The sequence below is a fragment of the Nuphar pumila genome, chromosome 17, assembly GCF_984573655.1.
Source record: "Nuphar pumila chromosome 17, dmNupPumi1.hap1.1, whole genome shotgun sequence".
Lineage (NCBI taxonomy): Eukaryota > Viridiplantae > Streptophyta > Magnoliopsida > Nymphaeales > Nymphaeaceae > Nuphar > Nuphar pumila.
The window spans coordinates 83722203-83737537 of record NC_143265.1 but is presented as its reverse complement, the minus strand read 5'-3'; the positions used below and the strand labels follow the sequence as shown (position 1 = coordinate 83737537).

General features: G+C 38.3%; 1 protein-coding gene across 2 annotated transcripts; it reads right to left on the bottom strand.

The window, feature by feature from the left end:
- LOC149812562 (Adenine nucleotide alpha hydrolases-like superfamily protein) lies at positions 1-9134 on the bottom strand. 2 transcript variants are annotated; one of them, XM_089993863.1, is made up of 4 exons: positions 8337-8626; positions 8125-8225; positions 7887-8005; positions 1-260 (listed from the first exon to the last, which is right to left on the bottom strand). In XM_089993863.1, the coding sequence occupies exons 1-4, from the start codon at positions 8545-8547 to the stop codon at positions 182-184; spliced, it is 510 nt and encodes a 169-aa protein (XP_089849989.1). In that variant the 5' UTR covers positions 8548-8626; the 3' UTR covers positions 1-181. The 2 variants fall into 2 exon arrangements, with proteins under 2 accessions (XP_089849989.1, XP_089849990.1); XM_089993864.1 differs by lacking the exon at positions 1-260 and adding an exon at positions 6248-6355 and having other exon boundaries at positions 8337-9134.
- Between the last annotated feature and the right edge of the window lie 6201 nt (positions 9135-15335).

Sequence of the window (15335 nt, the reverse complement as noted above, 5' to 3'; positions counted from 1 at the left end):
GAAGCAAAACAAGCCACATTTATTACAGAGCACATTCAAGGAATTATCCATGCAGTAAAAGCACTCTAAACAAAATAATCAAGCAAGAAACACTAGCGTGAAAACCCAACGATACTTTCATAATGCCCGATGGATCATAACCGACGACACACAAATCAACGGCACTTATGCCACCCTGGAACTAGGAAGTCCCCTTCACAACGATGACAGGGCACTTCACATTATTGATACAGTAATTGCTTACACTACCCAGGAACATCCTGCAGTAAAAGCACATGAACACAGTACTCAGAAGACCAACAAAATCAACTTTTAAAGGAATCAGTTTAAAAGAGTAGCATTCAATCACCAGATATGACTATAAAGGCAACTTCTTAGAGGCATTGCAAACAATGCATCATGATACAAAATACGGTCAGTATTATCCAAGAAATAGTTGTTCATATACCTGAATAATTCTCATATTGAGGATACTAGTAGCTGATTTTCAAAAGCTCTAAGCTGAATGGAAAGTAGCTTTGACTACTTAATATCATGCATGCAACAACTATTGAAGTTGCATTTATCTTAGTGGCAAATGGGCATAGTGGCTTGGCACTATCAAGCAAGATTGATTAAAAAGCTAAGTACCATCTTACACGATAAATGGAGTGGCAGGGTGTTCAGAAATGATCCCATCATAAAGCAAAATCACTGCACTTTATGATGTCAAACAGTTGCAGAAGTGCAGAGCGTCTGAAGAAGCAATTCTGCACATGCATCATGAAGGAACCCGAAAACATATTTTTTTGTTTTTAAGTATGAATTACGACGACCCAGGTCTGCAGCTACCAATAGAATGATATTCCCAGGGTTCTGCCTGACAAGCAGTATCAAAAGGGGGCTATGATTTCCCAGTATCACTATCACAATTATTTGGAAAGGCATTCCAATGGACATCACAATTATTGTAATAAAAGTTTCCAAAATACCAATTAAAGCCTACCTATACGATGCACCACAATGCTAAAGAAACATCAAGGTAAAAAACCTTGGCAGTTGTGCTAGTTTTCATTTAAAGGCAGGAATGTTAGCAGCCATATAAAACATATTCAACGCATAACTTGTGAAACTTGGTTCAGTGTCAAATAGGATTAGTTAGTTTTAAATTGGATGTATTTACATTAGATCATTGTAAAAAAAAGCGCATAAAATTGGAAATATCACTAAAATATATTTCAATGTTTCCACAAAATTCTAATTTTCACAATAATTTGATCAGTTTTTGTTTCAAGATACAAAGTGACAAGATTTTTCCAAGAAAAGACTATTTTGCTTTAAAATCTTCAGCAACGTTCATCCTACTTATCACATAGATGATATCTGATAAGGTTGAAAATCTTGTTAAGGGGATCCCAGATAAAGATACTTCCAAGTTTACCAGCAGTTAATTTAAAAAGTAAACAAAATTTTAGCCCGTTTCAGGTGCTCAATGGCTATTATCATTAGAAAGTTTGTTAAGCACTGGCATCATGACACCAATTCAAACCGAAAGTATGTGGAGAATGAACTTAGAGCCTGCCTGGCCAAAGCCTCAAAATTAGATAAATAGTATAAATGTTGACCTAAATGGATAAAATTAAATCAACCACAGCCATGCCACACACGTGACTGTTTAGGCACACACGTGCAAGCAGGTCTCAATTTTCTGAGCCCGTTGATATCTAAATTCTAAGACACATCAGTCGGGAGAACAATGTTCATGTGAAGTTCAATCATGATTAATCCTGCCACAGTGTTTTAACATAATATATAATGCCCAAATTCCAATGTAACCAAAAGACAATTTTCCAGTAGGATGAGCATTTCAGTTTCTATGATAAAGGGACTATCTCTGGTATTCAGTATAGCTAAAGGAAAACAGATCATACTTTAACAGCCTATATAATGGAAATGTTGCTCCAAGTAATTTTGCGAAACAGGGGTCATGCAGTCCCCTACCCTACCACTAGCAGTCACAATTATGTTTCTCCAGTTTATTTTGCCACAGTTTGATGCTACACAAAATATTATTGTCACTACTCTTCTAATCTTGAATTATGATTAACATTCCATTACACGTGCAAACAGGCACACACAAGGGAAAAATATTGGCTATACATCTCTAAATATGTATATACATATCATGCCCATCTCTTTAATGTTGTATATATCGCTTCCCAATATCATGAAGTGAATTTTCCTTCTTTTTTTCTTTTTTTTTTTTTTGGGGGGGGGGGGGGGAGTTGAGCCTTTAACAAAAAAAAATTTGCCCAATATCGGAAAAACTCGATTCCTATTCGTTTCCCACTCGAATCCTAGGCCCCTTCCCTCTTCGCTTCTGGTTCGCTTCCCTTCTCGCTTCCGAGACAATTTCCGGTTCCCTTCTAAGTCATCCCGCGCTTCCCGCTTCCTAAAATTTTAGAAGTGTCTCGCTTCCCGCTTCCTCGACCTGCAACTCTGGTATATATTATGTTCATTTTATTAAACTGAAAACCTTGTCTCCAATGTTTATCTATATTATAATAATAATATGTTGCACAGGATGCACCTACAACCTAATCAGGTCTGTGGAACTGTTTTAATCGAATGACTGTGACGATCTAAAAAAGATATATCATATTTAATGTTGAGAACCTTTTTAATTTTTCATCTTTATGAGAGCGCTAAATTTATCATGACTTTATATGCATCTTTTTTTGAATTATCACAGCTATTGAATCAAAACAGATCCAACAAACTTCATTAGGGTGTACGTGCATCTTATCATGATTATATATTATACATATGAAATAAATAGAGATGGTGAATGATTCTTTTGGCCTTAATGAGTGTACTTGAGACATCAGAAGAGCCTCAACTCTCAACACTCTTGAAAGAGGAAATTATACAGACAAAAGAGCATGATGATGCACTTATTAAAGCAATGAAATATAAAAAAGTTGATGGAAAAATACTAATTGACTTAGCAAATAATGATGAAAAAATATTGAGAGGCATTGCATAACAGCTTTTGGTCCAAAATACAATGAATAAAATGAAGACTTTAAGAATTCTGCACGCCATCTTAAATCAAAATCGAGTTAATATAAACCTGAAACAAGAAAATTGAAGCGACATATGTATGGGTTGAATATATAATGATACACATTGAAAAAAGTTCTATTTTTTCTTGTCTTAACACGGTATTGCACTTACATATTCATATCTTAAAATGCAAAATGCAGTTCATCTCATTCGCAGTATAACAATTTAACAATGTGCTTTAGTAGTATCTCTATTACAGAGTATTCCCCAGTCTCGGTACATGCACATAAAATTCCACCACCTTCCAAACCAAAATGAGTCATGTTTATTTGCTATCATAGTTGACCTACGTGATGACCTTGAAACCTTCACCCTTTAGGGCATGTTTGATACGCCGTTCCCAGTGGGATTCAGACGAAAATCCCGCAGGGAACAACCAAATTCGACAAACGTTGGACGCGGCAGACGGCGTTCCACGCGTCCACCGCGTCCATAAATGTTTGTAATTTTTGATCCACCTCCCCCCTGTTACAAAAAGAACAGAAACGAAGGGGACGGAAAAAAAAACGCATCGACGGGCGCGCCGCGCCCGTCGATGCGTCTCTCTCTCTCTCTCTCTCTCTCTCTCTCTCTCTCTCTCTCTCTCTCTCTCTGTGTGTGTGTGTGTGTGTGTGTGTGCAAGGGCTCCGCTGGAGCGGCGGGTGGCGGCACCATCGCCTCCGGCGCTAAGAGGGGGCGTCCCTTCGGCAGCGGGGGCAGCCGACCCTCTCTCTCGCGCCTGACCCTCTCTCTTAAAAGTTAAAACTGTCTCTCTCTCCTATGCAGCAGCCGGGGGAGCGGAGCGCTCTCTCTCGGCGAAGGGGCGCGGCCGGCGGAGGCGAGGCCGCTTGGCCCCCTTCCTCTTCTTCTTCTTATTCTTCTTCTCTTGTTCGTTCTTTTTCTTTTTTTGATTTTTGCTTAATTAGGGTTTTTTTTCTAATTTCTTTGATGATCTTCTTCTTCATTCTTCTTCTTGCTTTTTGTATTTTCTTCTTGATTAGCGCTTTCAAGAATCTCCATTGAAGCCTGTTTGGAAGAAGAATTTCATAAGACTGGTTCTTGTGGCAGGAATTTTGTGGATATTATTCATGCTCATTGTGTTATTATTTCAAGTTTGGTCGTGCCAATTGTCTTTGGCTTCATTTTCAGGTGGGCTTTTGGAATTATCCCATCTAAATTGTTTGTTAATCATTTCTTGGTCATGATTTTTTTATGAGGCATTCAGAATCAGAGTTTATCAGCAACCACAGAAGTGGCAGTTTGTCTTATGTTGGTTGTTTAATAACATGATTTCTGATAGAGGCATATGCCAAATATTCTGTGTTAGTTTTCGATGACTTGCATTGATAAATGTATTATTTTTGTGATTTTTATGAACTTATACAGGGATTTGTGGTTTTTATGAACTTATTTTTGTGTTAGTTTTTTATATATGCTTTCAGTATCATAAATATTCATCAATTGAAGGTGAAAGTTTACTCTTTTGCGTCTAAACTTATGCCTATTCCTGTCAAAACATTGCTAGATCATGAACTTGCTCAGAGACTGTAACTTTTTGCAATTTCTGTTGCAATTTGTAACATAGCATCTAAGTACATCATCATCAAACAACGAACATTTGGAACATGGCATCTGAGTACAGTCCAAACAAACGTTGGACTTGGAACAGTTGTTACGGAACAAACATAACCAATGTTCAGTTCCGTCTCTTTTGTTCATTTCGTCCAACCCTGGACAAGCCATCAAACATACCCTTAGGTAACAACTCAAGGAGATGTGTCTCCAAATGTAGAGACTTTTTAAATGAGCACAAGGCTTGAAAGACAAAGGGGAGGAAAAAAAGAAAAACTGGAAATTTCTTGATGGACGCAATCAATAATGTTAGCAAAGTAGCAAGAGATGTTAGTAATGAGTGATTTACAGAAAAAAATAGAGAGATGCATTAAAATCTTAGAGACCATAGGCCTTGACAAACAAATTTATTGCAAAGCAACTGAATTATTTGGGAATGAGGCAAAAGACCCTTTTTTTATAAAAGAATAAAAAATATTGGCTTTGTTATTTAAAGAGTTTGGTGGGTAAACCAATATTTTTTGAGTGTTGTGGTCTTTTCTCTCATTTTATATCTGACTTTAGGTGAAGATGACCGAATGTTCATTACCATGTGTATGTCTTAACATTTACCTCATGTAGGTACATAGCCAAGGATAGGATGGGGAATAATATCACATATATGTTTATAAATTTTGATATGCTTCGGAACTTCTTGATACTTTCACTTCTAGGACAACAATCAATTGGTAGCAAATATTGGATGAAAAGGTTTTTTTCAGAGGTCTGCCCTCAGTTGGCACAAGCCAATCATGGATTAAAGTAGTGTCAACAATAAGCTAGCGTTTTCTGTATGCCATTTCGTGTTAGCATACATGGGTAGCACTTCTAGGGCGATACTGTTATCAAAAAGTAACTGGTGAAGGTATTGGGACTTAGACCTTGAAAAAGAACATCCAAATATAACATCTAGGTATCAATAAATGTCACTTAAAATTGTGACAAGAAACAGGAGATCTTTAAAAATGGTCCCCTAGCATTGAAATGAATGGGCTGAAAAGGAACCATGTCTCTGTTATTAAATATTGGGCAAAGATCAAGACCTTTATAGGTTTGACATATACAACATACCGACTTTTTTTCTTTTTTGCCCTGAGGAATCAGCTGTGGAAGAGGGAAGACTAAGTTATCTAAAACACAAACTTCTAAGGAAATAAGGTGACAGTGTCTGAGGTTACAGTTGTGGAAACTGATCGTACGTGTAGCACCATCAAACTGGACCAAAAGATCAAGCCCTCCAAGAAGTTTGAGCTTCATCGTGTACAATAAAATAAAGGTCATCCAATTCCTTCTTCAATCGACCTTCAAAATGTATGTCATTGTTACACAAAGGACCATCACAATTCAAAATGGTTATAGAAAGTGCAACACAAGAACCATTTGAGTTCCCCCTTCATCATGATTGACAATGATGTGACCAATTGCCACCCAAAAGTAGAAAATGAAATACGCAGACATCGGAAACAAAGTCAAGGTTGAGACATAGCACCTCACCTCTCTATGTAGGCCAATGCAAGACATGTCAAGGTCAGGGTTTTTCTTCCTTTTTCTTTTTGATAATCAAGCTAAGTGATAGCCCTCAATGAGATCAAAACCCCAGATCCCTTGGTTAGGATAGAGTGACTTTAACCAACCCAGCTATCTTATTTGACCCCTGAACCTGAAGAAGTGTTGAAGTTAAAATTCTACAGAAAGCATATCTTAAAGCATTCTCTGATTTTGTTCCATCCAAGTGAAAAACCAAGCATGAAAGAACCAAAATCTCAAGGCAGAGAACCAATTCATACTATTTTCCCTAGACCAAGGAGAAAGAATAAGCCATCTAACCTTTTGTTTCTTATTTTAAAAATATGCATATGACTGATCTAGATGAAGTGGAAATCTGTGATTGGTGAACTCTTCCTGCATTACCCACAAGTTTTTGTTGACCTTGACAAGAAGATGTTTGGTTAATTTGCACACATCATCTAAACAATAATAAGCAATTTCCAAAGTTAGAAAAATTCAGACTCATCTTTAGTCAGCTGCATCCCCATACTGGAAAATGCATTAATGCAGATTCAGGATTCTTATGGAGATTTCCAAGGATAAACCACGAATCTGTTTAGGTTGTTGACCTATTGTGGATAGGTCCAATGAATTATGAAATTTCAACCCAACAGTTATGCACAGATAGAACCGAGTTTGTCATATAGGGGTTAGGGTTATGCCAACATTGGTTCTGGATTGAAAAGGTGTGTAGAGCAAGACCACAACCACGGCAACAAAAAATTGTCGGCATTTGCCATGCCAACCATGCTGCCTTTCACATCCAGAACCTTGAAATGCAGCAGATGACATAGCAAGTACTTGAAGACTATCTCATGAAAAACCTGTCTCAGTTCATGAGTAGGTCAAATCGTATCACTTCTTGCAGAAGCAGCACAGGCCACAGCTCAAAAAATGATGGCTAAGGAGCAGTGGCCAAGCAGCAATGAAGCAACATCTAGCCCAGACTAATTAAAGTGTCAGCATCTACGTCACATGGACACGGCTCTGGTTTCACATAGATCACAACATAATCTCCATTTTTCAACTGTCATCTAGCTAGATGCATTGTTCTGTGGATGTTCATGTGCCCGCTTGTTGAAAAAAAAAAACAGCTGATAGGATATTCGATATTGCCGTTATGAATCAGACAACAAATTTCCAACTTATCCCATTCACAAGGTCTTCCCAGTGAATCTCTATAGGTAAAGAAGCAGTGGGATGCATCCATCCACCCTGTTAGAAGGAAACAACCTTATTTGAGGCATCGTATGTTCGAATCTTACTAGAAAAAGCTTCAAACACAGGAACAGGAGCATACCAAATTCAAACAACCAATAGTAAGAGAGAACATCTTTACAATCCAAAGTGTATGGATGATTCACATTCGAATCCTAAAAGAAGGGACAACTTTATTTATTTCAAGTCCAGAAAAAAAAGGAGAAAATGAATTATGCTAATTGATGACGGGAAGAAAACCAACACAGGAGAAGAAACCAGTCCCAAACTTGAGCTCTACGTTCTATTAGCAGAATGAGAAATTAACCAGAAAAACAAAAAAAAAATGAACAAAAAACAGGAAACGGAACTTTTTGTACATTGCACCAATTCGAGAATGACGAAAACCAAGAAGCAGCAAGAGATGGGAAGAGAGCATGGGGTACCTCTTAATGGCACCATAAGCGTGGCTTCCCATCAGGAGGACATCCGCTTGTAAATTCGAGGTGACCTCGCATATCACGTCCTTTGGATCACCCACGACCACCTGAGTCTTCACGTTCACCTGAATAGTTGTTCCGACGCCCAACCCCCCAAATATCACTCCGACTGATCCCACGGAAAGGAAAGCTCTTTTTTTTAATTAATTAATTAAAAAAAGAGAGTGAAAGAGAAGGATCTCACATTCTTCTGGGAGCAGATGGCCAAGGCGTGAGCGATGATGGCGTCGCTGATCCGCCTCTGGTGCGCCTCGATCGCAGCGGAGAACGCGGGCACCTCAACGTCTTCGCGAATCGATGGAAAGGAAAGCAACTTGAATCAGTTTTTTATTCAGAAGAAGAACACAACAAACATAAGAGAGAGAGGGAGAGGAGGAGGAGGAGGAGGAGACGGACCGGGACCACCGAAGGGGATGGATCCAGGGTTGAGGCCAGCAGCGATGTTGGGAGGGGACTGGACGTGGAGCACCACAAGCTGACCAGGCTCCAGGCCCTGCTGGGGCTGGGCGGGGCGCAGCTTCAGATGCTCCAGCCCCCATCGCAGCGCGTGCATGCTCTCCTCGCTCCCGTCGACCGCCACCACCACGCAACCCAACCTCCCTTCCATTCCCTGATATCCTTGCTCCTCGTGCTGCAGAAAGAGAGACGGAGAAGAGACTCTCTCCCTCTTGGTGAACTTGAAAGGGCCAATCTGGAGCCGGTTTTCGTGGCTATCAAATGACGAAAACACCCTTACCGTCTCTACCTTCTCTTTGGTGCGTTGAGTGAGGGTTGAAGTGTTGTCTTTTTTCCCATAAATTGCCTCACTGTCACCGACCCCACACTGATCTGCAAACAAATATCAATGAAACAAAGCAGACGATAGTTTTCTATGAGGAGCATAGAAACCAAGGTGCCTGGGGGAACTCTTGTGCAGTCGTCTACGGGCACAAACATCCAACGATTATCCCACTTAAAAGCATGAATGAGAGGAGAGCACACGTGGGTAGGGGTGGCACATCAGGCTGCCCGGCCCGTTGCCCACCGCTACACATGGGGGAGTCGAACTAAAACAAATCGGCACCATCCCAGATCGAAATGGGATGACGCAGCCGCGGGGACTGTGCAATCCACAAACGACAGACGCGGCGTACACACGGAACGACGTCTTCGGATGCATCTGTTTTTAGGTGTTATTTCAGTTCGACCTCCATTTCAAAAAGAACAGGGACCAGGGGAACTAATTTTATTTTTTTTTAAATGAATGACCCCTAACACTATCTCTTCCTGCCTCTCTCTCTCGTCCCCGACTCTCTCTATCGCGCGCCCCCGACGCACTCTCGAACTCTCTCGCCCACAACGCTCTCTCTCTATAGCTGCATGTTCCTCAACAGTCTCTCTCGCTGCCTCTCTCTCCAGACGTCGGAACTCTACTCAGCCCTCGACCCCTTTCCTCCCCTTACTCTCTTTGCGCTTCCGTGAACATCCCTCCGACGAGCGACGTCCCTCCGGCACTGTTACTAAGTAATTCGATGTATGTATCCCTCACGCTCTGTTGTTGTAAGAGCCAAGCTGGGTGAGCTCAAGGCCACCACGCTCGGCTAGATCGAGATTAGTAGAAAATAGGAGGATAAACATTGAGGAAACCGTGGTTCCTCATCTCGATTGGGAGGGGAATCGTGGGGAGTCCCCTCTCACAAATTTGAGAGAGTGGGAGCATGAGGGCTCCCACGACCTCTTCCACCCCCATCGTTTCTTAAAATCAGAAAAAAAAAGAGAAGAGAGAGGGAGTTGTAGAGAGAAGAGGAGGTGAAGGAGAGAGAGGGAAAGAGAGAGGGAGAGCAAGCCGCAACGACAGGTAACCCCTTCCACCCAATCGTTTTCTCAAAGAAAAAATAGGTGAAAGAGAGACGATCCAGTAACCACGGTGGTTGTCGGCACCGTTAGAGAGAAAGAGAGGGATAGGTGGCGAGACCGAGGGCGGCGCCTCTCTCAGCCACCAGTGGCGCCGTCGTGAAAAAAAAAGCATCATGTCTTAACCGCCGACAACAAGGTGGTGGCCGGTGCCACTCGGTCGAGGGAGAGAGGGCAGCGAGACAGAGGAGACGCCCTCTCTCTCGCTTCCTTTAGAAGCCTCGGATCGTGACTAGACCGAGTATGGTCAGAAAATATATATATATAAAGAGGATCCAAGAAAATGCAACCGGCGAGTCGACTCTACTCAAACCGGTTTAAATGTGAATCCAAACTGGGTCAGGTCAGACCGAAAGGGTCTGGTCAGAGAGTTTAAAAAAAACAAGATGAAGGTCGAGCCCTGTCTCAGTTCTATGTGCTGAATTGGATCCAAACTAAACTGGGTTTGAGTTCAGTCGAGATTGGATCATTTTTCTCTAAACCCAAACTGAATCTGTTTGGATTCAGTTAGTCCAAACCCAAGTTAAACTAGGTTTGGATCCATTTAAGCCTAACTGGATCTGAGTTCAGGTTGAATCAAACCTAAACAGAGACTCAGTCTAGTCCAATTGTACCAAACTAGATTTGGATTCAGTTTGCTACCTTAAATGTGAGATCGAGACTGGATTGCTACTTTTGATCCAATCTGAATCCAAACCAGACTGAACTGGGTTGGTTTAGTTTATACCAAACTGGAACTGGGTCCACTTTGTTGAACTAAAGAGAGAGAGAGAGAGAGAGAGAGAGAGAGAGAGAACTTATCAAGTTCAGTTTGGACATAAACCAAACCGGTCTCATTCCAAACTCGAACTCGGTCAGGTCAGACCCGAAACAATAAAAAAACCAAAATACCCTTATACCATAGAATTAGTAAAATAATCATAACTTCTCACCTCGAACTTAGAATTATGTTAGGTTTGGGCCATTGAAATTGGGACGTAGTGAAGAATCTGCTCATCCTGATCTCATGACCAAATACACAACACAAAAATTAAAGTGTGATAGACCACCTTTGAGGGGTAGTTTGATAATTTTATAAAATGTAAGAAATGTTGGTTTAGACATTGAGTGGGGTCTTTGTGTAATGTACAAACTCGACTACTACTGTGAGGGACTTGACAATATGTTAAAGTTTATGGATTGCATTTGAGGTAACGGATGGTATAAGCATGTCTAGTTAATAATAAAAAAATATTTGTATTTGCATGTATGAGATATTTGCATGAAATTATACATACTTGAGAATGTCGTCTTTACCTTAGTTGTATTTTTAGAAATTGTGTATTTTTTAGAGTTATAATAAATGCATATTTGTTAGCTATCGTGTAGAAATGATTTCATGTACGCCTTAGTTTCAATATGATATGCATGAATAGATAAATGTGATATTTTAGACAAAAATACATATAATGGGCTTAAGCACATAGAACTATATGCATGAAAATAGAACTGAGTATTTGAGTACTCACAACAAGAAATCTGTGGATTAGTGACAACCTCAATCCGTCGCTAAACAGTTTAGCGACGGATAACTTCCATCGCAAAATTATAGTCGCTAATTAACGACAGAAACTATCTGTCATAAATTTCATCGTTAATTTATGATGAATTAGCGAATGTCATGATTCGCCGTAAGGTCGTCGTTAATATATGGAGATTTTGGTTTGGCGACAGATTAAAATTCGTCGCTACTTTTGTTGCTATTGTAGCGACGAATTAAAATTCATCACAAAAACATTAGTCGATTCACATTTGCAATAGATTAATATTCATCCCTAAACTGTTGCTAAATTGGACGCTGGAAGTAAATAGCGACGAAAAATATCTGTCGCAAACAAGAGAAAAAATAAAAAAAAATGTTTAAAACATAAATATCGAGAAAAAATTCTCGTGATACAATTTATATTTCTTGTACAATTTATATTTCGTGTGTATAAAAAATAAAGTACACATAAAAAATACATATAAAAAGCAACTAAAACAATTTATCGATCCAATATAATTTTTGCCAAGTTCTAATTATTTACAAGTGAATACTTACATTTTTGAAACAACAAGAAGGTACAACAAATTCAACACATGAATCTAATCATTGCCAAGATTCTATGCGTCATCTTCTTCATTGTCTCGATCTGCCCCTTCAGCTCTTCTACGCTGATTATCTCCAGCAACCTACAAGAGAAAAGAAAAGTTAGTATTGATAAACAAAATATAATGAAATAAATTATATGAAATGCACCTAAGTTAAGGCAATCAAAGTAACATGAAATCTAACAATATGTAATACATCACATGAAACTTTCATACTTGAGAGGCACCTGCAGACGAAGTTTTCCTGTCCCAAAAAAAAACTGCATAACTCATTACGGACAACGTCGAAAATTGCTTTATGTAAATAGTCATGCATTGTGTCCTTAACGAGTTGACGTACAGCATCCCAAGAATCAGGGGGGTCAGTCGGATGCTTGGAGCTGATGCTGATGGGAGAACTCTGTGAGCCGTGACTGGAGAAAGCAACGACTGGTGAGGTGTTCATATTACTCACAAATATGAACACACGACCCTTTTTGGGTTCACCTGTTGTTGTCACCCATGCTGCAAGATCAAAAGGTGGATGCTGAGTGGAGTCATCGCCATATCGCTCTATCATTTGTTGCTCATATGACTGTTATAAAGTAATGATTATAGTATAAATTAATAATTAAGAATTACAATATTTATGATAACTTGTATATTACAATGTTTATTAATACAATAAATACATATCATTGTCGTTCTCGCCTTCTCTGATACCAACTCTTTCATGGTCTTACGTTTATGTGTTTCAACAAACACATCCTTTTATGGTACAATGCCTCATTTTTCTGCTTCCTGTAAAGTTAAATGATAAAAAAATTATTTAACAGGTTTGCAATAATACTTATAAAATTGATAATATATAGATTGATGAGTTACTATTTTCTTCAGGTGGCTCCCCAAAGTCCTAGATCCACCTAAATGCAGATGGGCATCGGGCATTTTTTGCTCAGTTTTGTGCAGTCTTTGCTGAGCGGTTTCGAAATTCATGTCCCGCCCACTTATCGCACATTGCATCCCAAACATCTGACCTGATAGTAGGAGGTTCATGGCCCTTCCACTGCAGTGAAAAATCTATCTCGCCAGATGTTTTTCTTGTTGCAGTCTTCATATTGTGTAGCATGTCTGCAAATCGATTGACAGACACCTTCTGCCATACCTTCCTCGCATCCTGCTCCTTCATCGTAGTCGTGAAGTGATTCAAAGCCTACAAATATTTTTAGAAAGTTAGTAGACATGACTATAACAAAAAATTAAATATGAAACACATTAACAATGAGAAATGATTGTATATCATGAATGAAGACCATAATTTGTCCAACACCTCATTCAGGTACTCTTTTCATTGAGCGACTGGTCTTGATAGATGTTGAACTAGTGAATTTCTAATCTCTCGTATTACTTCTTGTGGCTCGAACCTCGCGTTGCACATGAATTAGTACACATTAACTATCAATATACAATATTTATAAGATAAGTATATAATAAGTGAAAATGAAATACTTACGGTCGATTATCGATATACACTATTTGAATGAGTCTTCTTGTGTCAGACTAAGAAGACCCTTCATCCAGCGTTGTGTCGTGACTTGTATGAACAACTGGTGTAGGTGGGTCATGTGCAGGCGAAACATCATATGTAGAAAAATAAGTTAAAAATTCTCAGAACGTGCATTTAAACTAATCAAGTATATAATTAGTTAAATGATATACCTATCAAAGCACCCCAAGGCTGAGACTGGCTACCATTGAGTGATTGACCACTGTAACATCCACGAACTATATTCTAACAAATAAAAACTGGCATGCAATACATTCAAACATTGCAATACCTTCAAATCATTGCAATACATTTAAATACATTCAAATAATTCAAGTCATTCACATCAAATATTGCAATATATTCAAATCATTCAAACATGTTACAATACATTCAAATCATAACTCTATAAGTATCAAAGATACATTTTAACAAAAAAAAATGTCATGTAATACATTCAAACATTGCAATACCTTTAAATCATTCAAATTATTGCAATACATTTCAATACATTCAAATCATTCACATCAAATATTGTAATACATTCAAATCATTCAAATACGTTACAATACATTCAAATCATAACTCTATATGTATTGAAGATACATTCTAACAAATAAAAAATGTTATGCAATACATTCAAACATTGCAATACCTTCAAATCATTTCAATACATTTCAATACATTCAAATCATTCACGTCAAATATTGTAATACATTCAAATCATTCAAACATGTTACAATATATTCAAATCATAACTCTATACGTATCGAAGATATATTCTAACAAATAAAAAATGTCATGCAATACATTCAAACATTGCAATACCTTCAAATCATTCAAATCATTGCAATACATTTCAATACATTCAAATAATTCAAATCATTCACATCAAATATTATAATACATTTAAATAATTTAAACATGTTACAATACATTCAAATCATAACTCTATACGTATTGAAGATATATAATCAAAGAATAAAAAATGTCATGCAATACATTCAAACATTGCAATACCTTTAAATCATTCAAATCATTGCAATACATTTCAATATATTCAAATAATTCAAATCATTCACATCAAATAGAGGTTTGTATTACAAGATTTATTTCACTAGCTCGAGAATTCTTCTTCATCACTTGTTTGACTTTCATATTCCTTTTCTTCCTCCTCCTTTTCTTCATCTTCTTCTTCTTCTTTGTCCGCTTATTCACTTGGTATATCATTTGGATCACATTCTTCTATGAATGTTCTATCGACCAATGGAGATATGACATGCATATCATGCGCGACATCGTGACCATAAGAAAAGTCATACATATCATCTGATTGATATCAATCACTCTCTTCAGTTAACTTGTCTTCCTGTAGCTGATCATACTCGGGGTATAGTTTGTACTTCACCTTGTAAACTGTTCACCATTCATTTCTATCTGACTTCTTTGTACTCATATATGAAGTATAGTAAACTTGTTGAGCTTGCGAGGCTAATATGAATGATTCATATGTTCCAAACCTTGATTTATGATTCACCTTCACAATGCCTGAGGCTTTGTCGACTCTTGTTGCAGTGGGATCAAACCAATGACACTTGAATAAAGTTACCCTATTATTTATACCTAAGTAAGTCAACTCCATTATTTTTTCTATAACACCGTAGTAATCATGTTCATTTTCACCGTAGCTGCTACATTTGACACACATGCCACTATTCATCATTGATTTGTTTACACCGTAGTTTTTTGTATGGAATGAATAACTATTTACGATGTACCCGTTGTAACATTGCACAACTTTGGTCAGGCCATTTTGTAAATCACATATTCTTTGATCTTTAACATCA

Excerpts from the sequence above, each read along its gene's own strand:
- LOC149812562 (XM_089993863.1), bottom strand. The coding sequence starts at position 8,547 with ATGGAAGGGAGGTTGGGTTGCGTGGTGGTGGCGGTCGACGGGAGCGAG. Across the intron at positions 8,226-8,336 it reads CATCCCCTTCGGTGGTCCCG|ACGTTGAGGTGCCCGCGTTC; the intron begins GTCCGTCTCCTC and ends CGATTCGCGAAG. Across the intron at positions 8,006-8,124 it reads CCATCTGCTCCCAGAAGAAT|GTGAACGTGAAGACTCAGGT; the intron begins GTGAGATCCTTC and ends ACAACTATTCAG.